The 21,855-nt window shown below is 38.0% G+C and overlaps 3 protein-coding genes and 1 long non-coding RNA gene across 5 annotated transcripts; 3 read left to right on the forward strand and 1 right to left on the reverse strand.

Moving 5' to 3' along the window:
- Window positions 1-214: 214 nt before the first annotated feature.
- On the forward strand, window positions 215-6,639 carry LOC112172987 (DEAD-box ATP-dependent RNA helicase 39). 2 transcript variants are annotated; one of them, XM_040509371.1, is made up of 9 exons: window positions 215-880; window positions 1,298-1,393; window positions 1,476-1,664; window positions 1,795-1,935; window positions 3,199-3,339; window positions 4,500-4,642; window positions 5,253-5,382; window positions 5,501-5,549; window positions 5,687-5,778. In XM_040509371.1, the coding sequence occupies exons 1-9, from the start codon at window positions 347-349 to the stop codon at window positions 5,749-5,751; spliced, it is 1,488 nt and encodes a 495-aa protein (XP_040365305.1). In that variant the 5' UTR covers window positions 215-346; the 3' UTR covers window positions 5,752-5,778. The 2 variants fall into 2 exon arrangements, with proteins under 2 accessions (XP_040365305.1, XP_024166291.1); XM_024310523.2 differs by lacking the exon at window positions 5,687-5,778 and adding an exon at window positions 6,090-6,639 and having other exon boundaries at window positions 216-880.
- Window positions 6,640-6,674: 35 nt separating this feature from the next.
- On the reverse strand, window positions 6,675-7,305 carry LOC112172988. Its single transcript, XM_024310524.2, has one exon. It carries the CDS (start codon window positions 7,301-7,303, stop codon window positions 6,938-6,940), a length of 366 nt encoding a protein of 121 aa, XP_024166292.1. The 5' UTR covers window positions 7,304-7,305; the 3' UTR covers window positions 6,675-6,937.
- Window positions 7,306-9,444: 2,139 nt separating this feature from the next.
- On the forward strand, window positions 9,445-10,770 carry LOC121049682. Its single transcript, XR_005801047.1, has 2 exons — window positions 9,445-9,631; window positions 10,472-10,770. It is a non-coding gene; the product is annotated as an uncharacterized LOC121049682 (long non-coding RNA).
- Window positions 10,771-15,118: 4,348 nt separating this feature from the next.
- Window positions 15,119-15,989, forward strand: LOC112172908. The gene has a single exon (XM_024310412.2). It carries the CDS (start codon window positions 15,262-15,264, stop codon window positions 15,712-15,714), a length of 453 nt encoding a protein of 150 aa, XP_024166180.1. The 5' UTR covers window positions 15,119-15,261; the 3' UTR covers window positions 15,715-15,989.
- Window positions 15,990-21,855: the final 5,866 nt, after the last annotated feature.

Raw genomic sequence — 21,855 nt, forward strand, 5'->3', positions numbered from 1 at the left:
ACAGAGTTGTACAAGGAAAGATAGTCGCACAATTAATCGGATATCTATGAATATTTCCGAGAATATATCTAATTCTAAATCCTCTTACAACTAGGTTAAGTAATCTAAAATTTGGACTAGATACATATTCTGAATTTACTTGAACAAGAAAAAAGATATAGATGGTCTCTATGCATTAATAGACAAAATAGATAGGTCTAATGAAACTCCATGTTTGGGTCGACAGAACTGCGGGGCACAGGGCTTTATCCCAAACCTCAACTCAGGCACTCAAATGATAAATCAGTGTACACGATACGGCAGATAAAGCATCATCCCATCATTTCTGACGAAACCAAAAGAAGCCATGGGAGGAGCAGCAAAGACCCTCCTCACTCTATCTCTCTCCTCAAATCTCTTCACTCTCTCACGTCTCCCAGGACCAGCCACACGCTTCTCTCTCACAAAACTACCAAAACCCACCAGGGTTTTAACAGGGTTTAGGCCTCTTTGCACTGCCACAGCCACCGTTAGTCCCATTCAAGTTGAAGACCAAGACGGACTTCAACCCTTGAAGCATTCCGTGCTTCTTGAGAGGCTTAGGCTCAGGCACCTCAAGAACTCTACTAAACCACAAAACCCAACGAGCACAAAGTCGGTTGGGTATGGGGAGAGGCAGAGTGAGGATAGGTCAGGGAATAAGAAGAAGATTGAGGTTGAGAGTTTTGAGGAATTGGGTGTGAGTGAGGAGGTGTTGGAGGCTTTGAGAGAGATGGGTATTCAAGTTCCTACTGAAATTCAGTGCATTGGAATCCCAGCAGTGTTGGAAGGCAAGACTGTGGTCTTGGGTTCTCATACTGGGTCTGGCAAGACTCTGGCTTACATGTTGCCTCTTGCACAGGTGCTTTTGTTTTCAACAAAATCATTTAACCTATGTGGGTCAGTTAGTTTTTTTTTTTAATATTGTGTTTTGTTAAGATGCAAAGCTCTAAAATTTGGATGAGTTATTCTGGAACTTAGATTCCACTGTTCTCGTTTTATTATATATTTTTGAAATGTGATGCACTCATTGATTTATTGTGTTTTCTTCACGTCTACCTCTGCCAAAATCCATTTCTGGTATTGGGTTGATTGAGTTTCTTTACATTGTGATAACTTGTGTATTCTTCTCTGCTTGCTCATGGTTTCACCAATTGTAGAAACTTTTATGTTTGATCTTATTGATGTTGCTGACACTTATTTATAAGAAAACGGAAATCGTGCCCATGTTACATCAGGATCAATCTCAGTAATGCTGTTAATCTGTTGATTTTTGTAGCTGCTGAGAAGGGATGAGGCCCAAAATGGTATTATAATGAAGCCCAGGCGTCCCCGAGCTGTTGTGCTATGCCCCACTAGAGAGCTGTCTGAGCAGGTTGCTTTTTTACTTGGGAATTTAGAACCACTCCCTCTGGAATCTGCAATTTCTATTGACTGACATCAGGTCTGTGTTCTAGGTGTTTCGTGTTGCCAAGTTCATCAGCCATCATGCAAGATTCAGGTCCACTATGGTAAGTGGTGGTGGTAGGTTGAGACCTCAGGAGGATTCATTGAATAACCCAATTGACATGGTAGTTGGGACCCCTGGAAGGATTCTTCAACATATTGAGGATGGCAACTTGGTTTATGGTGACATCAAATACTTGGTACTAGATTTACTTCTTCATTTAGGACTCTTATTAGATAATATGATAATTTCAAATTTGCACCATCTTCAATAAATGAACTCAGTCTGATGAGTTGTTCGTGCACTTAGTGATATTGTTGATCTCTTAGGTGTTGGACGAGGCAGATACTATGTTTGATCGTGGCTTTGGTCCAGACATTCGCAAGTTTCTTGCCCCATTAAAGAATCGTGCTTCGAAACCTGATGGCCAAGGATTCCAAACTGTTTTGGTCTCTGCCACAATGACAAAGGTGTGATATTGCATTGCCATCTTATTTTGTTCAATTTGGTATGGCATTATCATCTTTTTCAAAGAACCTCAATCTAATATTTGGGCCTATCAACACCAATTGGAAGTCAATTGTTCCTTACCACTTGTCACCAAATGGGACTATTTTGCTTCATAAATCAGCCTAATATACTTTTCTTTTGCTGGACATGTAATGAGTTCTTTTTCATTTTAATCATTCGTGATTACAAATTTGACTTTTAGCAATGGAATTAAAGTTGAGATATTCAGATCTAGTGCTCAGTATTCACTGAGATCATAGTGTTTTTTTAGTGTAGAAGACCGTGAAAATGGGTTGGTTTCTTTTACATATATATGTAAGCATTTCTCTTTTGGGCTTGCTGGGCAGGGAGATATTTTCTTCAACATTTACAATAAATGTGATGGAGGAAGTTTTAATTTCCTTTTCATGAATGTGCAGCCATATCTTTTCAGGTCTTGCTTCTGCAGGGACAGATATATGAGCTGTTTCTGGAAATACCAAGAACCTACCTTTTAGTTTTCTTTTTATATGACTTTTGCATAGTTCTAATACTCTTCCACTTTCAGATATAACTGGCAAAAAGAACTATTAGGTTTACTGGGTTCATTTTCAGATACAAATCCACAAGTCTAACTTGTGCAACTTGCTTTTAGCAAAAAAAAAAAAAAATAATAATAATAATAAATAAATAAATTTAGCAGTGAAGTTTCTTTACGCAAAGAAAATAATGAAAGTTTCAGAGTCAAGCTAATGATGAGTCATTACTAATGTCTGTAACTGCACAGACCTTTAGACTTATAGCTGTGTTGAAAGAGAATCCTTATGGTACTATTCTTGCATTCAATATGTTAATAATATCAGGTTCAATATCCTTTTAAGTGCGGCAAATGTGGAGAGAGATAAACTTGTGTTGTGGATCCAAGGAGAAAACTGTGAAAGACAGTATTAATAGATCTTTAATTAATTAATTACAAATTACATATTGATGCATCATTCAGAAGTAATCATAGCTGCATATGTGGGAAGGGGGTTGGAAATTGAGAAGATACTTGACCGAGACATGCAATGTTTGGACGAAAAAAATGGTTTTCTTCTGACATATCTCTTAGATGTGGTGCCGGACATCCCGGAACCTGTTTATGAATTATGTTAACTACCTGTGACAATTGTAATCTAGCTAACTTCTTCTGCAAAAATTGTTTCTTCAATGGAATAAGTAGTTGACAATTGCGGATTTGGCAGGGAGTGCAAACTCTGATTGATGAGGAGTTCCAAGGAATACTACATTTGCGCACATCCTCACTGCATAAGAAGATTGCATCTGCTCGTCATGATTTCATTAAGCTTTCTGGTTCTGAGAACAAGATGGAAGCATTGCTGCAGGTCCAATTCTACGATACCCTTTTCTCTTTTCCATTCTCTACTTATCTCTACTGCTTATTATTTTCTTTTTCTTTTTCTTTTGGAGAATTATCTCTAGTGTTTATATTCTTGATCTGGATAGGTCATAAAGATTATTAATACCTTTGTTAAGCTAGTGAATTCTTAAGTATTGAGGGGGAGAAGGTATAGTTATTAACTATTTAAGTCATAAAATTGGTTATCTTTTGATGCCATGTATAAAAAGTAATTAAAAAAAGGAACCTGAGATTTTGATTTTGATGCGGACTCTCAATATTTTGATAGTTACTAGTAGTGTTTTGTATGTAACTTGCTCAATGAACATGTTGATGGAATTTCAGTTGTTTTTAAAAATTGAAGGTGTTGATGGAACTTGCCCAGCTATTAGAAAGTTCATTGAAAAACTGAATTGTATATCTTTATAAGAATATTGACACCTTTGGTAAGCTAGTCGGTTGTAGGGGAAATACCATAGCTGACTAGCTTACCAACCGTTATAAGTAAGCCAGTAAGTTTTTAAGAATATCCCAAATGTATGAATCCCTAGAAACTGGACCCCAAAAACTTATACCTTCTTCTCAACCCTAAAATCCAAAATTGAAGCCCCCGAACCCGATTCAAAATACCATAACCTCAATTCGAAATCCCAGAGTCGCTAATTGGAACCCAAAATCCCAAATGAAAACCCAAGACTTCAAATTGAAACCCCACATGTAGCACAATTTGATAACTAGAACCGGCAGAAACAAAGAGGGAGAGGTTATTTGAATTGCCGAAGCCATAAGCCTACTTATTTTCACATATCTATATGCATGCTTGAGTCGATAGACCTTTTCTGTGTAAGGGTCACCAATGGCTCTGATGGATCAGTATGGGTCCTTGACATTGGAAGACAATTGTATCAACCCATATCCATTTCAGTGGGTGTCTTTTAATGGTGGTCGGAATTAATTTTGTTATTTTGACTAAATTCAGTCATATTGCTCATTTTTACGTAACTGTTATTATGAGTGTTATTTTTTTTTTTCCCTTGTGTTCCTGGCCTGGTATCCATGACTTCAGGCAACTTTACCTGATGAATTTAGCATGGCTCATATCAACCGTGTGCCAACAAAATTTTTTGTGCTTTTATGGTGAATCAGGTTCTCGAGCCAAGTTTAGCAAAGGGAAACAGAGTAATGGTGTTCTGCAACACTTTAAATTCCAGCCGTGCTGTGGATCACTTTCTCAATGAAAATCAGATCTCAACTGCCAATTACCACGGTGAGGTGCCAGCAGAACAAAGGTGAGAGGGTAAAAGATTTTACCTCGTATAGCCTTCCACTTATAATGTCTGCTCATTTTATGTGGTATTGATCTCATAGTGAAGATTGTACAAACAGACATTTAGAGAACTAAATACACTTCACCACCGGCCTGGTTCGGCAGTTCGTTTTGAAATTAAAAAAGATGATGGTTTTGATTCCGTGAACTTTTGGATTCTATTATTAGGCAAAGTCAGATGACTGTGGACACAGTAGCATTTAGTTTCCTCATTTTTTTTCTTCCCAAACAAACATGCTGTACTTTCTGGACTTGGAGTCTCTTTTACACCTTTGGCTGAAATTGTTGGCTACATAAGTGGTTGAAATTAAAATTAGTAATTTTGAATCTAAAGCCATATGGAAGATGCTTCCTCTTAACCTTTAGTCAGTTACTCTATTTGCATGAATTCATCATTTCATGGTTTACATCCTTTGCCTTTGCATTAAACTGCCTTATAGATTTCTATTCCATCAGGAGTCTGCTTAGTCTCTACTGTCAACATGCACAAGCTAAAATTTGAATCAATCTACATGTCGGGCATTCAGTTTTCAGTATTTGCCTAACTACATTCTTGTAACACTGTAAAACAGGGTTGAAAACCTCAAAAAGTTCAAGAGTGATGATGGAGATTGCCCAACATTGGTCTGCACAGACCTAGCTGCAAGGGGACTAGACTTGGATGTAGACCATGTTATCATGTTTGATTTTCCCTTGAATTCTGTAAGCATCAGAAAGCCAATCATTTTCAGCGTGCACTAATTTGCTAATGTGAATAAGACTCCCATTTGTTTCCTTTTCTTTTTACGAACCATAATATTTCCCCTCTCTGATTATTTAGATCGACTACCTTCATCGTACCGGAAGAACAGCTCGCATGGGTGCAAAAGGTATACTTTTATTTCCACTAGCATTTTCTTTTAATATTTTTCTCTTTGGTGTAATTGTCATCATCACTACTAGACTTACCAATCCATTTGTAATGTTTTTAAATTTTATTTTTTGTTTCATCTACAAAATTTTACAGAGTATTGCACTGAAGATACAACGTTCTTAAACGTCATTTGCATCACAGTAACGATGAAATTGTAAACCATTGGGTGAGCAAATTGGTTGCAGAATGATAGATTAAGGGTTGGATCTCATTTAATATAATTTAAAATAAAGGCATAATAAGGAAAAGGAAAGAAAAAAAGGTAACACATCTTATGTAAAATGAACTTGGCCCTTATTGTAAGGTCGTGTTTCTCTGTATCATGTCCTTTATCTGTTGGCCATCCGAATGGGACGGTTCTTTGGAGTTTTTTGTTTTTTTCTTCAGTTTGACTGCCAAATGTTCTTCCTTTTCTCTGGTATTGTGCAGCAGTGTTAATTTCTGGTTAGTTATATTCTCATATAATCTTGTGAGTCATTAATTCTTTCTAATACAGGGAAAGTGACGAGTTTGGTTGCTAAGAAGAACCTCATGTTAGCCACTCGTATTGAGGAGGCGATAAAGAAGAATGAGAGCTTAGAATCGCTGAGTGTAGATAGTGTCAAGAGGGATGTTGCCCGTGCCCGCATTACTCCACAAAAAGCAAGCAATCCAAAATTTACAAGAGTCTCAAATCAGAAATCCAAGAGCAGACCATCGGGAACAAAATATGCAAAGACATCTGTTCAGTCATCAAAATCGGTAAAGGCTGTAAAGCCTTCCAACACAAATAACCCTAAGAAACCTTTTTCTTCGGGAAGGAGGCCATCAGAAAGCAGAAGGTCAGCTGCAGTTAAATCATCAGCTTCAAAGTTGAGTGTTGTTGGGTTTAGGGGACGGACTTCTTGGTCTAATAAGAAAGAATCATCAGTGTCCAACTGATTGATCAATTTTGCACTGAAATCCGCTTCAAGTATAGACTGATCATATCAAAATATTGTGATATTAATGTTATTTACTAACAGAACATTGGTAGTATTGTGCTGGCTCTTGACTGGCATTTTTTATTTCCTTTTCCACTAATTCCATTAGGTTACATACTCGATGCATAGTCTACAGTACTATTATCAAATATTCAAATTACATAGGATGCTATTTATCTTGTCAAACATGATACATATCAGTTCGTACTGTTCTTTCAAATTAGTAATTATCTTGAGGAAAACAGAACAAAACAAAACAAAAACAAGAAATCTTGTGAAAGGAGGCATCGCGGTTGTTCTTATTGAAACGGGTCCACAAGGCAGGGTAGTGTTGAAGCATTGCAGCAGTACCTGTAAGCTGTCGTTGGCATTTTGTTCTTCCTTACTTCCAGGTTAAACGAGGAGTTTTGTCAGGCTTGGTGACGTTCCCCTCGGAGTCATAGATTATGACTCCTGAAAAATCTGGTAGCTGGCACTTACCTCCCATGAGTATGTTTTTCTGCCAGATTGGGTCTTCTTGATCACCACTATCATCCATGCTTTCATCATTGTCACCTGGCTGCATATGTTGTATAACTGGACTATCATCGACCAAAAAGTTGGTGCAAGAATTCCACCGACGCCGCCATTTGTGGGAATAAGAAGCACACATGAACAATGACAGGGCACAACATAGAAGGGTCAGAGCAGCCAGGCCGACTTGAAGTGTGCTTGGTAGGGGCTGTGATAGATGAAGCTGGCGAGCCATGAGGAATTTGAAGATATAGTATGAAAGTTCGGAACCAGGGTTTATCTATATAGTTTCAAAATTTCCTGTAGGAGTAGTTGAAATTGGAGGATTTGTTACGGTTTATATACTGTGGTTTTGGTAAAGCTTTGACCTCCATCCTTCCATTATGTTAATGTGCATTTCCCTCCTTGGTTGTTGCTTTTGGTGAGTTTAGGTACTAAACTCATCCACCAAAGGTTTATGAGAGCTGAGTTGGTGTACTGAATATTTTCTTGTTTTCCCGCAATGCTCATTGTAATTTCCGACCCCCTGAATCGACGACAAATAGAACACTAAAACAGTAGACTGAAAGTGAAAGGTATTGCTGAAAAATGCTGCTAAAATGTTCATGGCAACCTTTTTCAGCAAAACATAGCTACTAATGAGGATTCACTCAAGTGAAAGAAGATTCCATTTGCAATTGCTAATTGGTTGCACATGGTATCGTTTTATTGAATAGTTCTAGGAAACTGTTTTGCAAAACGAAAACGAGAAATTGAAGATTTCATTTGCAGTTGCTTATTGGTTGCGTATGGTATCGTTTTATGAGAGACTATTCAGTGTACCGACGTGCATTTGCACCAATATCAATGGATGGTTGGGTAATATTAAGTACATTTTTTTGTTATTAAAAAAAAAAGTTTGCCTATAAATATCAATGGTTGAGATCTGCTGGTTCATTTGCACCGCCAGTGCATGGAAAAATTTTCCTCGTTTTATAGAATTTTTTTTTTGAAACTGTTTTGCAAAACAAAAAAGGAGAAATTGAATTTTTACATTTTCAAGATTTAAAAACACTTTTGGAATTAATTTTTTTTAATGAAAACAATAAAAACGCATTTGCTACAAAAATATACAAAACACAATAAATAACAAGAAAAAGAAAAGACAACCACTAGGGATAGTGGGGTGGTAGAAGGTCCCAGTCTGGAACCCCCAGGTCTGGCTTTCGAATCCCCATGAGGCCTTGGTGGCCAGCTAATGGGTGCTTAATGCACCATGGCGTTCGGAAGGGATTAGTCCGGCTTTGCTGGGATACCCCCCGAAGGGTGTGTGTGTGTGTGTGTTGCTAACTATCTAACGCTAACCTCCTCCAATAAAAAAAAAAGGTACAAATAGAGCAGCAACTGCGCTGGCCTTACAATTGTTAATGAGGTCGGTGAGGTCACCAATTGGTCATTGAGGTCGCCGTATGGTGGATGAAGTCGCTTGTGGATCTGTCGGTGAGATTGCCAGTCAGTTGTTGAGATTCTTGTTTGGGCGGTGAGATCGCCGATGGATCAGCCAGTCGTTGAGGTTGCTGGTGGATCTATTGATAGGAGCATTTTAATGCAACATTTTAATATTTAACTCCCCATATTTTGCTTAGTTATTTCCTTACTAAATCAATTTTAATTTAGTTTCTATTTTCTAGGTACATCGGAGAAAATGACAAGGAAATGAGCTTAAAGACACATGAGAAGGATGTGAGACGTTGGAGATGACAAAGGCAAGGCACAAGGGATGCAAAAATGAGTTGAAATTAAGAAATGGAGTATTCCTGGTCCGACTAGGAATCCCAGTCAAAGTAGGAAACCTCAGAGCACTAGGAGACCATGTGGCTTTAAGATAGCTCAAGAATGTTCTAGAAAACTTGGGATATTGCGGCAAATAAAGAGACCTAAGTATACTAGGGTTTCTGGGATGCAAAAGGAAGGAATTCTAAGTGAAATAAGTGTGTTTGCCATGAGATATTCAAGGGATTCTGGAAAGTGACGTTTTTGGAAATTTGAAGTTATCATGGAGAGTTTTAAGGGATTTACAATATTCAGGAAGGTTGAAAACAGGTCCAGATACATTCCTTGAGCTATACACTCCATCCTTGGCCAAAATTGAGGAGATAAATCAGAAAATAATCATGAAATTAATTCAAAAATAATCTCCCTAAAATCAAGGAGATGATTTGAAGACTTCTAATTGGTTGGATAACATAGCAGAGCTGACGTGGCATTATTTGATTGGTTGAAGCTGTGTGGCATGAGTAGATAATTCCTAGGAAATTAATAGAAGATTCATGAAGACTTGGAGACCAAGTTGCCATCCTCCTATAAATAGGAGTATCATTGACACCACTTCACACACCTCTCCCCCCTCAGAAAATTCCAATGAAAATTCTCTCCATTCTCTAGTGTTCAGAAGCTCTGCGTCTCAACCAAGGAGGAGAAGAAGTCATGCAATACATCAAGATTCTAGCTGCCATCCACCCTTGCATGTGTCGTCCCTAGAAGATTGCTTGCTTTCAAGGATCTTCAAGTTCTTCGTCTCAAGGTTTTGTCATTCATCTTTAATAGTGTATTTCATACTTTCTTTTGTTTTCCTTTGTTTGATTCGTAGAGTTATGAATTCTAGTTAACATGACGTTAAGGGAAAAGTTTAAAGCCCATTTATATGTTTTGAAATAAAGTTGTGATTTCTTTATGTTGATTTATATGTTGCTTATGTGAGATTGCTTAATTGATTTTGGATTACAGAAAACTTTTATATGTATGTGTTCTTTAGTGGCCAACTTAGGATATATGCATGTAATTGGTGCTAGATTTAGGTTAACAATTCACCTAATAGTTTTGTGACCCTAAATCATAAGTAGTAAAGGCTTTGTACAAAAGTCGAAATCAATTAAGGAGGATTGCAAATAGATGAACTTTTTTATACTGGGTTGTGCACTTTGGTTGATATCCTTATTTCTTTGTTCTTCATGCATTGAATGTGTTCTTGAGTAGCTAGCTTTCTAGACTATGATTGCATGTTCAATAGGTTTAATTTAGGTGCTTTCACCTAGATTAAACATTCAAGGAAAGTAAAATATGAGAAATCGTTTGCTTACTAACATTTCACATGGTCAACTTCTTTCTCATGACATAGAGAATCAACTATAAAAATTGTAATTGGATTTCATTCATATGGATGTGGTTTTGATCTTTGTTCCTTGCGTTCCACCCTTGTATATGTGTTTTTACATTTTCTTTATTTTCTTTATTTAATTTTTGATTTAATAATCCTAAACCCCCGTTATTTGTGTTTACTTGTATATATTTTCATTTTTTGTTTTATTTTTGTAAATAATAATTTATACTTGTATTAATTCTTTATTTGTTTATGCAATTACAGGTGTACCCTCAATCCCCGGCTAGAACGATCCCTACTTATTCTATACTAACAACTACATTTTGTAGGGTTAAAGTGCACGCTTGTCCTTAGCGTATCATCTATCTATGCAGTCGCTGATCAGTCGATGAGGTTGCCAGTGGATCAGTGAGATGAGGTTGCCAATAAGTCAGTGAGATTGTCAATAGGTCGGTGAGGTCACGGGTCAGTTAGTGAGGTGGGGTTATTGTATGAAAAATATGAGTTTTTAATTTTTGTATCTTATTTTCCAAAAACACCCTTTTTTTTTTAACAAACCCAAATAGGGCAATTATCATTCATCTAAAGCTAGAAAGGGCCATTACATATCCTCCCACTACCATCATAGGGTAGACAAAGAGTTTGTGGTAGTAGCACAGTGATACATAGATTAGGTCCAATCATTTGACGGTTCCATGCTAAGAATGGGAGCCTATAGACTATTGACTACTACATAGTAAATAGGCAGAGTAAACTAGACTCGATGACGCTATTAAAAAAGAAGCATAGCTCCTTAATCATGTAGGGAATTATTTTAATCAATAGACTAAACTAACATGCAAGCTAAAGGCCCAAACCCCTAGCCCAACTGAAAGTGATAAGACCTGCCCCGGATTTCACCTTGAAATCCGAAGTGGCCATGTGGGGCCTATCTTAGAAGAAATTTTACTAAAAATTTGGCAAAACTTCCCCTAAAAATGGACTACCCAAAACCTGTAGAAAGACATTTACACTTCTAACTTTCTAAGCAATCCATCCTTATTCTCCTGAAGCCACCCTGCTTCCCAAATCACAACATCTTCCAATTCACATTACACAAATCTCAACTTAATAACATTAATTCCACAGGTTATCAGAGCAATTCTAAAACAAAAGGTATAATAGAAATAAAAGTAAAGAGGGTGAAGGATCGATAAAGCCTATAATGCGGAAGCAGCGACAACTATGCCTCAACCCGTGTACGCCCGACCTCAACTAATTTCTCCAGCAAACTGGGCATTTAAAACCGAAGGGCCCAGGGGAAAGTATTGAAAAACACGTTAGTGTGAGTGGACAAAAATAAATAATCAAGATAATTCAAAACAAGCAAACTTGAATACTTTCCCACGTGTTTAAACTTATAAAGCCTCGATGCATGCAACGTTTATAAAACGTATTTCTTTAAACTCAAAATCTCGTGAAAACATACCAGCCCCGCTGGTTAAGAGAAATTGGACTAGCCCCGCTAGTCAAGTAATAATAGGATATGGGGAAGAAATATCACCATACGGGTAAAAGAGCCCATTAGGCTCTACCTACCCTCGACTGCCACTCACACATAGATTGTGTGAGGAGGAGAACTAATAACCTCAACTACCACTCACGTTAGGAGGAGAATAAATCACCTCGACTGTCACTCACAAACACAAAGTAAGTGAGGAGGAGACACAATCCGAACGACCCGAGTATGGTGAGGAAAATAATCGAAAACCAGTAAATCCATAAATCCATAAAGCTTTCCCAATATCTCACGAGAAAAAATAAGTATATTCCAATGACGTGGCCCCGCACGCCAAAATATTATCAAAATCATAACAAATAGGCGAGATCAAATTATAAATCGTAACTCAGAAACAAAACTAAATCCACAATCATCAATAAGGCATTCCCAATGCCAAAACCGAAAGTCGATGAGTAAATAAGAAAAATATCTCCATCGAAATCCCATTTCAAAAATCTTTTAAAAATCTCAAATTGGCAAATAGAAATATAATATATAATTCCAGAAATCACATCGGAAAATAATTCGTCGAAAAATCATTATAAATCGTAAATTCAAATTCGAGCGTAGAAAACTCTCGTTCTAAAATCATGATGGAAAATCCGATCAATATTCCAAATATATATTCCAAAACCAAATAATATATGAAACTAAAAATAATATGCTCGACAAAATATTATGATAATTAAATAAAGCATTAATTCAAGAAACAACGCATGCATCAACATTTAAAACAAAAGTCCACTCACAGTACTATCTAGGTGACCATACATCTTCGCCGAGCGGCAACTCGGTATAGCGCCCTGTACACAATTATATTCCGTGAACAACAATTCGACAATAAAATACGATTCCAAAATCAATCCTCTTAAATCAACATCTCCATTTCCTTCAATTCAACCCAAACTTTACCACCAACACCATTTCATTAATTTACAAGTTCTAGGGCAGATTCGAGAGAATCCGACGGTTGGATTCTCATAAATCGATAATCAAAATTCTAAATCTTCGAAAAATTAGAAATCGATTCAAAACTTCTCCAATCTTCACCAAATTCGCATATATAAGCTCTAGATCAAAAATAGGGTTTATCTAGCTAAAACAGAACCCATAACATTGCCATACGCGCGACCTATAGCCCACGCGCCGCCAACCAACTTTACTACCAAATTTCAGCTATAACATCTACTCAACAAGCCTAACACTTTTCTCAACTACAACAAGTTTCAATTTTACCTTGAAGTGCTAGAATTTGGCCGGTGAAAATTTTTCAGAAATTTCAAAACCCTAGAATAGGGTTTTTGCTTGATTCTTCCTCTACAATGCAAATCGATGCTTAAAGCTTAAGGGGAAATGTCAAATGGCTCGAGGTGCTCCTATTGGACTTGGTTTGGTGACCGGAGATGGCCGGAATTGGAAGAATTGCCCGAAAAGCCTCCAACTGCTACAGTAAACTTCAAGTCGTCGATCCTCACTTCTCCAGCCAAATCGCCGTGACCCATTACCACTGGAGTGTGCAGCGGAAGGAGGCGGTCCTATACTGACCGGCGGCAAGCCGTCAGGTGGTCGGACGACTGCGAATCGAAAGGAAGAAAATGGAGACCGAAAAGGAAAGAGAGAGAGCTTGGGGGAGAGGAGAGAGAAAGGTGGGTTTCCGGATTTGGAAACCTACCATAGTAAAATTCTAATATTTATACCAAATTTACCATGAACAGTAACTTCCGTATTTCACTTATAACTTTAGCATACGAACTCCGATTTTTGACGTCCTACATATACACACACTCGGTTTAACGTCCTCTACAACTTTCATGAGGAACATTTTATCCAATTTTGACCTGAACAAAAAGTCAACTTTTAGGGCCACTAAAAGTATCGAAACATAGTAAAAAGTGAAAATAATTGTCGTTTGCCGTCCAAATGACTAATAAACCGGTAAATTGAGATATGGGACGTAACAGAAAGGCCCATCAGGGAAGCTCAAGGAGAAAGCCCAAACCCCAAGGCCCAAACAGGAGTTGGAATAGGCCCAAAACTGCATCTCCTCATGCATCCGTGCAGCGCCGTCCGCTCTCACATCTGTCCGCCAGAGCTTGTCACTCCGACCACACGTAAGCCGCTCCGGCCCGACCCAGCATACAAGCACCCACCGCTTGACCTCGTCGCGCACTCCTTTAGAATCCCAAGCTGCCTGGACGCATCCTCTAGATCCATCATTGCTGCACAGTTCCACAGAACTTCGCCGCCGCTCAAAACCCTCAGACCCACGCCGCCGTCCGAATCTGCGAAGCCCACGCCGGACTTCCCATCCCTGCACAACTCGAACACACCCAGAGATGTCATTTGGAACCTCACCCAGTCCTGCCCACCCCCTTGAGCCCGACACCTCTCCCTCTGACCTCCCGAGCAAATAGCGTTCAACACCCGTCCGGCAGCGGCCCAACAGCGGCGAGGCGAAACCTCACCTGCCCCGAGAGCCGTTGGACGAGCAGAAGTTCTCAAAACCGCGGTCTAGGGATTCTGGGTTTGTTGGAGCTCATAGGTTTTTGTCTCTGAGATTAAAGTTTTTCCTTAATGTGTGGTATTTTCCAAAAACACCTAAAACTTACAGAATACATATCTGATCTTTTTTATTTTCTAAATTAATTTTTTCTAAACCAACTTACCAAATGAGTTTTACATCTATTTTTGTATTTGAAAAACGAAAAATTGTTTCACAAAACAATACCAAACATGCATTTGTCAAATTTCTCACTTATCTATAGGGTTAACTAAGTTAGTAAAATAGAGAACATTATATAATATGGGAAAATACTTCGGCCAATTTCATCTATTAATTTATTGAAAAGTTCGACAAAACATTTTCAATTAATTAGTTAATTTCAAATTCTAAATATTGATTTATATTTGATCCAAAAAAAAATATTGATTTATATTAATTTTTGCTTAATAATGTGTATAATATAGGAAAAAAAAAACCATGAAAAGTCTTGTATTATATAACTTTGAGCGGACATATTAATGTACTGATTGAAGCAAAACTACACATTATGACCCATCCTTTAGAGACATGATAAAAAAGAGTCAAAACCAAGTAATTCACATATCAATGATGAATTTTTGCTAGTTAGTGGCCTTGTTTTTGCGAGGTCATCAATTGTCATGTAATGAGTAGTGTGGGTGAACGTAACATGAAACCTCTTAGTCCGAAAACACCTTGTAGAGTAACAAAAGTCTACATACCATCTAATTGACACAAAAAATAATCTCCTTGTGCGCCATGACTAAACATTTATATTTAAATGCACAACAACTAATTTTTTGTGAGTGAAACTCACAACCTCTTACTTACGAAGAGAAAACTTTTGCCAGTAGATGAAATTATTTTACGATAATTGATTTATTATTATTATATCTTTTTGTGATGTAACTGTTAGTTTGATAAGTTCTAAGCGTAGTAGAGTTTTTCTTCTACTGCAGTTGTAACTCGGTTTCGAGAGAGCAAAACGGAACAATGCATCGACGATCGATTTGCAAATTGCTTCTGAGGCATCAAGGCTTCTCCAAGCTCTCTACCCTCAACTTCTCGACTCAGCGCGTTTTGCAGTCCACTCCATTTCCAAAACCCACCACAAGTTTCCAGCCTACTCTCTCAAACTCACCGACCCAGTTCATAACTCGCCGCCAATTCAGCGGTTCAGGTGATTTCGATCAGAATAAAGAGGTGGACATGATCAATCTCAAGTTTGCAGAGGCAAGGGAGGAGATAGAGATGGCCATGGAGTCCAAAGAGACCGTCTATTTTGATGAGGAGGCTGCTTGTGCTCGGACTGCTGTCAATGAAGTTCTCGATAGCTATGAAGCTTTGTTGGCGAAGTTGACGGAAGACAAAAGGGCTGCACTGCAGAGGTCTATGGGCCTCAAGATTGAGCAGTTGAAGGCTGAAATCGAACAGCTGAATGAATGATAATGAGGTTGGTCCGTATCGGCATTGATGAACTTTCAATTTGTATTTCGGATTTTTTGTTCACAATTTAGGTCAAGTGCTTAGGGATGAACTTTTGAACCATGGGTGTTTTCTGTTTTTCCATGAAATAGATGACTACACATGTTGCTAATTAATTCTGGAAATTGGTGTAGCTTATATTGTCAATTGCATTTTTGGGATTAAAGAAATTGCTGATTGTCCTGTGAATTGTTCAGTAACATTGTCTATGATGCTTTTTGTTTGTTTGGCGATTATTGTTTTGTCTAGAAATACTTGAAACCTGTAAGTGAATGGTGGTTTGGTTCTTAACTATTGGACTCATTTGTGTTATGGTACTTGGCATGGTTGTGGATGTGTCATTTTTGTATCTAAAAGCGAAATCGATGAGACCGGAGCTTTCAATGTTATCTTACCAGTAAGGTTAGTTTCTGTCAGTCTTATGTAAGAAGCAAAAACAAAAAAAGAGAAAAAAGAATCATATATAAGACACAAGGCTAGAAGGAGGGCATGAGAGGAAGGTAGAAAAGTAGTCGACTAATGCACAAATCAGCCCTAAAGGAAAAGTACAGAATAGAAGGAACTTTTTCAGGCTAAAATGGAACATTGATTTATCTGGAGATAGTTCCTACCTTATTTGTTGTATAAATTTTTTTGAGAACTGACCTTGTACAGTGCAGAAGACCCTAAAGCTCTGCAACCTCACAGGTTCACAATAGTACCACTGCTTAAGCTGCCACTCTATGGAGAATTGGAGATACATTGTCTTAGCATCAGCCACTACATTTGTCAGTAGAATATCTTCTGAGAATTGGAAATAGTTAAGTTCTTGCATTTCTTTTCATAATTCAATGGCAAAACTTATATGTTCGTTAAGAGAGTTCAGCAATCTTTAAGTGGTACATGGAGGTTGAGGATAGTAACCTAAGACTCTTAAGTTATCTTTTCCTTCATGTTTAGGGGATTTAGTGAATGAAAGAATATGCTTCAAGTTAAGATCCTCCAAATTTCTAAATTCCAACTCCAGCATGGTAGGCACGATCTCCAAAAAGATTCCATGGACCTCTTTCTTCAAAATGGGCTAAGCACATCCCCTGAACTTCTCACTTAATGTAGGTTATCCCAATTTCAAGTCTTTTGTACTGCCAGAACAAGTGTTAATTCTTCTAGCTTTCCTGTAGCTTGAGATTTTGCATTTCAGATGAACTTGAATGGTTGAGAATTCAAGGATCTGTCAATCTGATGTCTTTATTAGCTAAATTAGATGGTGTGGTGCTGGTCTTTTCTAGGCCAGATAGGAGAAGATTGTTGCTGGAATCTGCACGGAATTTTTGTTGCACCTCTTATTCTAGATACTTGAATGAACAACCCTTGTTTTACTAAATTATCCCCTCTACTGCAATCTGGAAAGCCATAGTACCCCTTAAAGTATGAGAGGTAGCATGCAAAGACCTAGCTGCGATATTGTTCAGAGGAGAAGACCTTATCTTTGTTTTTCTCCCCACTAGTGTGTGATGTGAGCTGCAGCCGAGAGTGGAAATCACCTGTTTTTACACTGCCCAATTGATTTAGTCTCTTGAACAAGACTATTTTGGTAAGCGATGGTGAATTGGGATAATCCAGCTCTTTAGAGCGTCAGGCACAAGGTTTGTTTGTGGGAGGAAGAGGGGAAGAGAACTGGAAAGATGGTGCTTTTATGGCCATTTTTGGGTTCATTGGATGGAAAGAAACAGAAGAGTCTTTGAGGACGGGAGGGTGGAAGAGCTGGATAGGCTTCGCTTCTCAGCCTCCATGGGTGGAGTTTAGGAATAGTGTCTTCCTTTTTTTGAGGCAGAGGGGTAGCTGCTGTTGTGTAGTTTATTAGAGTATCGGTTGTTTAGCCTTCTTTATTTGTTTGATGGATTTCTAATCCACTGCTACGCTATCATTTAAAGAGGATGATTGTATTACATAAGTTTAGACCTCCAGTAAACATAGCTAGTCAAGTAAGGTCATCTACAGTTGCTAGTGGATCTTAACAACCAGATAAGGAGTAAAATTTTGGAAGAAAGAAACGCAGGAACTAATGATCTAGTACAGAGATGGAAAAGAAAGAGTTTTGTTAAGAACTAACAACATATTTAGCTAAAGTTGACAAATGTATATTGGAAAAATGTTGCCAGAATTTATCTGATGCTGGAGGTGCGGGTTACAAAGTACTCATTTTTCACCCTTTCTTCAGAAGCATGTTTTGAGTTTAGTTTGTTAATAGCTGTTTCTTTTTCATGAATAGGTTCCTTTCTCATTTGGTATTATGCTCCAAAATATTTTCATGTAAGCTTTATTGAATAAAATAACAAAAGGGGCTCAGCCCAAGTATACAGTTCTACTATGCTTCTAGTTTTTCATATGCTTTATTCAACTCACCTAGATGGTAACATTGATCAATATAAGCATAGCTATAAACGGGGATTCCTTTACGTCTAGCCCTCAAGGTGAAGTCCATAATTGAGTTATCTATCCAAACCTGTTTGGTAGTTATTATGAGCATTCATACTTTAGACAGAGCCATATTAAGTGAAGAAATTGCTGTTAAACTAACTGTAATGTCTCGGATAGTTCTGCCAAAAACTTCCATCTGATTTATTGATTACAATGCAGTGAGGAGTTTCTATATGCAAGTTTTTGCGTTTAACTTAGAATCTCAAAATTTGATTTTACTTACTGCTGCATTATTTCATTATCTTCAGGTTTTTAATTTATATTGGGCTTTGCTATAGTCGTTATTGTGATCTGATGGAGTATATGGATGTGTGTGTGTGTGTTCCTATATTATATATATAGGACTCTTCCATTAAGGGATCCATTTTTTTGGTTATTGCAAGGGATTCCTTGTGGGATCTACTTTTTTTTATCACATTTTGGCTTCTCAGCTGTTCAGTTTTTAGGTCCCAATATGTAGATTACTTATGTAATTTTTCAGCTAAATTGATGTTCGTTAAGATATTCATAATCGTGATTTATGTTTTTAAACATGAACAGTTTAGGTTGAATAGATTCTGTTTGTCCATTGATTTGATTTAGTTCAGTACCTTAACGATTATCGGCTGAAAAATCGCATAAGTGATATATTCATGGAGACCTAAAAACTGAACGGTCGAGATGCCGATATGTTATCGAAAAACGGGTCTCATAAGCAATCCCTTAACCAACAAAAAAAAAGAAAAAAAAGCAATCCCTCATTAGAAAACCAAGCCTAAAAACTAACATTAATCGGGTTTTCTAATGAGGGATCCCTTAATATAACCAACAAAACAAAAAAAAAAAAGGAATCCCTCATTAGATAGGCTACCTTTGACATTAAATGGGTTTTTTTTCTCTCTCTTTTTACGTTTTTTGAATAGGAAGACAAGAATGTAAAAGTTAGTGTTTTAAAAAGGGTTTTTGTCCATTTATCCAATTTCTAGGGATTTTTTTCCCACTTACCCCATTAAGTTTTTTAATTCTTTCTTACCCAAAACACTCTAAGGAGGTCTTCCCTAATACCTCATTAAGGTATTTTTTTTTAATACCATTTTACCCTCAGAGAGAGAGAAAATGGAAGAGAGAGAAACCATAGGAGACTTTGCCGGAGCTGGTCACCGGCCGCCGGATTCCTGTCACAGGCCGCCGCCCACCGGATTTTTCTGAAAACCTCGCTGGAGATCCCCAAAGAGGTGGTCGAAGGTTTCATAGGTCGCCGGAAAGATTTATTGGCCCAATAGACGTCTATTGCTCCCTATTGCCCCCAAATAGACGTCTATTGCTCCCTATTGCCCCCAAATAGACGTCTATTGCCCTCCAATAGAACTTTCGGTAGCCGGAATGGAAACTAATATTCCTAAAATTAGACAAATAAAACTTTGATTAAAGAAAAAACGAAGAGATTATATCAATTTTAAAACATCTATTGCCCCCCAATAGACATTCAAAACTTTTTTTTCTTTCCTTCTATCCTGAACCTTCAGCCGGTTTCTGAGAATTTTTGGTGACTGACGACGACAATCATTGGCGAGCACCGAGAGAGAGAGAGAGAGAGAGGAGGGAGGGAGGGGGAGAGGGAGAGGGAGAGGGAGAGAGAGAGAGAGAGAGAGAGAGAGAGAGAAAGAGAGAGAGAGAGAGAGAGAGAGAGAGAGAGCTGGGGTAAGTGGGATAATTTTGTCTAATTTTGGTGCTTTGGGTCAAGGACCCTTTTAAAAATCCCTCAGGAAGGCAAATATAATGATAGATATGCTTAACCCACCCCGGGGAGGGGGGGAGGGCTATTCTAGGCACAAATAAGACCCTGCTTCTATCGTGGGAAATTTTGTTATTGCTTTCATTGCCTAACTAATACGGATAGGTTGGTCTATTGGTCTCTATTTTTTGCTGGTTATGAAATCGCTTAGCCGTTATCTGTGTCACTATGTGGCATCGGATCTAACATGTCCGACCTTCCCCAGCTTGAAGTAAAATGTTAGTTCCTTTAAGCTCTTCTTGAACAACATATTCCTATAGTGTATTATGATTTCCTTACACTCTAGCTGAGGGAGAGATTGTACTATCAAGAACGAAAAGAAGGATGGGAAGGAGCAGGAATTAGATCGCCTAGGCGTTAGAAGGTGGCTAACTGCCTCGACTAGTTTAGGCGACGCCTAGGCAATGTTGGGTCTAAGAAAAATATTCATAATTTTTATTATTTGGAATAAATTCAGTTTAGTCCCTCAAACTTTAGGCCAAACATAAGTTTGGTCCCTTATCTTTTTTTTTTAATCAAACTCATCCCTGATCTCCCCAACAACCTCGTCCAAAATTTGAATTTGACTTCGAAGATAACGTCATGCGCTGAGTTGGAACTGACAAGGAGGTCCCACATTTCTGATTTTGAACCCACAAGAAGGGCAAAATGGACATTTCAAATTTAATCTAATTTCTAATTTTTTTTTCTTCTCTTATTTTCTCTTTCTTCTACCTCGCACTCAAATCTGAAACCTCCACTCTCTCTCTCTCTCTCTCTCTCTCTCATTCATGGTGGCTGGCCGGTGTTCATGGTGGCTTGGAATGAGAGAGAGAGAGAGTAGAGAGAGAGAGAGAGTGGAGGTTTCAGATTTGAGTGCGAGGTAGAAGAAAGAGAAAATAAGAGAAAATCTGAAACCTCCACTCTCTCTCTCTCTCTCTCTCTCTATTCTCTCTCTCATTCATGGTGGCTGGTTGGTGTTCATGGTGGCTTGGAATGAGAGAGAGAGAGTGGAGGTTTCAGATTTGAGTGCGAGGCAGAAGAAAGAGAAAATAAGAGAAGAAAAAAAAATTAGAAATTAGATTAAATTTGAAATGTCCATTTTGCCCTTCTTGTGGGTTCAAAATCAGAAATGTGGGACCTCCTTGTCGGTTCCAACTCAGCGCATGACGTGATTTTCGAAGTCAAATTCAAATTTTGGACGAGGTTGATGCAATTTGGGAGATCAAGGATGAGTTTGATTAAAAAAAAATGAGGGACCAAACTGATATTTGGCCTAAAGTTTGAGGGACTAAACTGAATTTAGTCCTTTTTTTTTTTGGATCAAATACTTAAAAGCTAACTTTTGATTTGTAAGTACTCATTATATATATAAATTTTTCTCCATGTTTATAATCAATTATTGCTAACTATAGTTTTTTGTTTTAATTAAACACCTATTTATATGTTTTTTTTTTATTGGAGGAGGTCAGCGTTAATAAGTTTGCGACACACGCACCCATGCAGGGTATCCCAGCAGAGCCAGACTAATCCACTGCACCGTCTGTTGAGAAAAATTCAGTCACCGTCCCCAAACTATGCTGTCAAGGCCAATTTGATACCTGAACTCTCAAAAGTACCAATGTGATACCCAAACACGTATTTTGACATCAAGGTGATACTTCCGTCAAAAATTCCTAACGGGGCCGTATGTTTGCTGACGTGGCAAGCACGTGGGGTCCTATGTGATATTTTTATCAAGGGCAGAATAGTCTTTTACTACTAACTAATTTAAAAAATAATAAAAATAAAAAAAACGAAGCACAGAGCTCCATCTCTCCCCCCCCACTCGATTCTGGTTTTCAGGTTTCTGGGTTTTTATGGCTTTGGAGGCTATCAGTCTCTCGCTC

Source organism: Rosa chinensis, chromosome 6 (assembly GCF_002994745.2).
Source record: "Rosa chinensis cultivar Old Blush chromosome 6, RchiOBHm-V2, whole genome shotgun sequence".
Taxonomy (NCBI): domain Eukaryota; kingdom Viridiplantae; phylum Streptophyta; class Magnoliopsida; order Rosales; family Rosaceae; genus Rosa; species Rosa chinensis.

What these genes read in the sequence shown, in the direction of transcription:
- LOC112172987 (XM_024310523.2), top strand. Translation starts at nt 347, where the DNA reads ATGGGAGGAGCAGCAAAGACCCTCCTCACTCTATCTCTCTCCTCAAAT. An exon ending in TCTCTGCCACAATGACAAAG is followed by an intron (nt 1,936 to 3,198) that starts GTGTGATATTGC and finishes CGGATTTGGCAG; the next exon opens with GGAGTGCAAACTCTGATTGA. An exon ending in TTGATTTTCCCTTGAATTCT is followed by an intron (nt 5,383 to 5,500) that starts GTAAGCATCAGA and finishes CTGATTATTTAG; the next exon opens with ATCGACTACCTTCATCGTAC.
- LOC112172988 (XM_024310524.2), bottom strand. Translation starts at nt 7,303, where the DNA reads ATGGCTCGCCAGCTTCATCTATCACAGCCCCTACCAAGCACACTTCAA.
- LOC112172908 (XM_024310412.2), top strand. Translation starts at nt 15,262, where the DNA reads ATGCATCGACGATCGATTTGCAAATTGCTTCTGAGGCATCAAGGCTTC.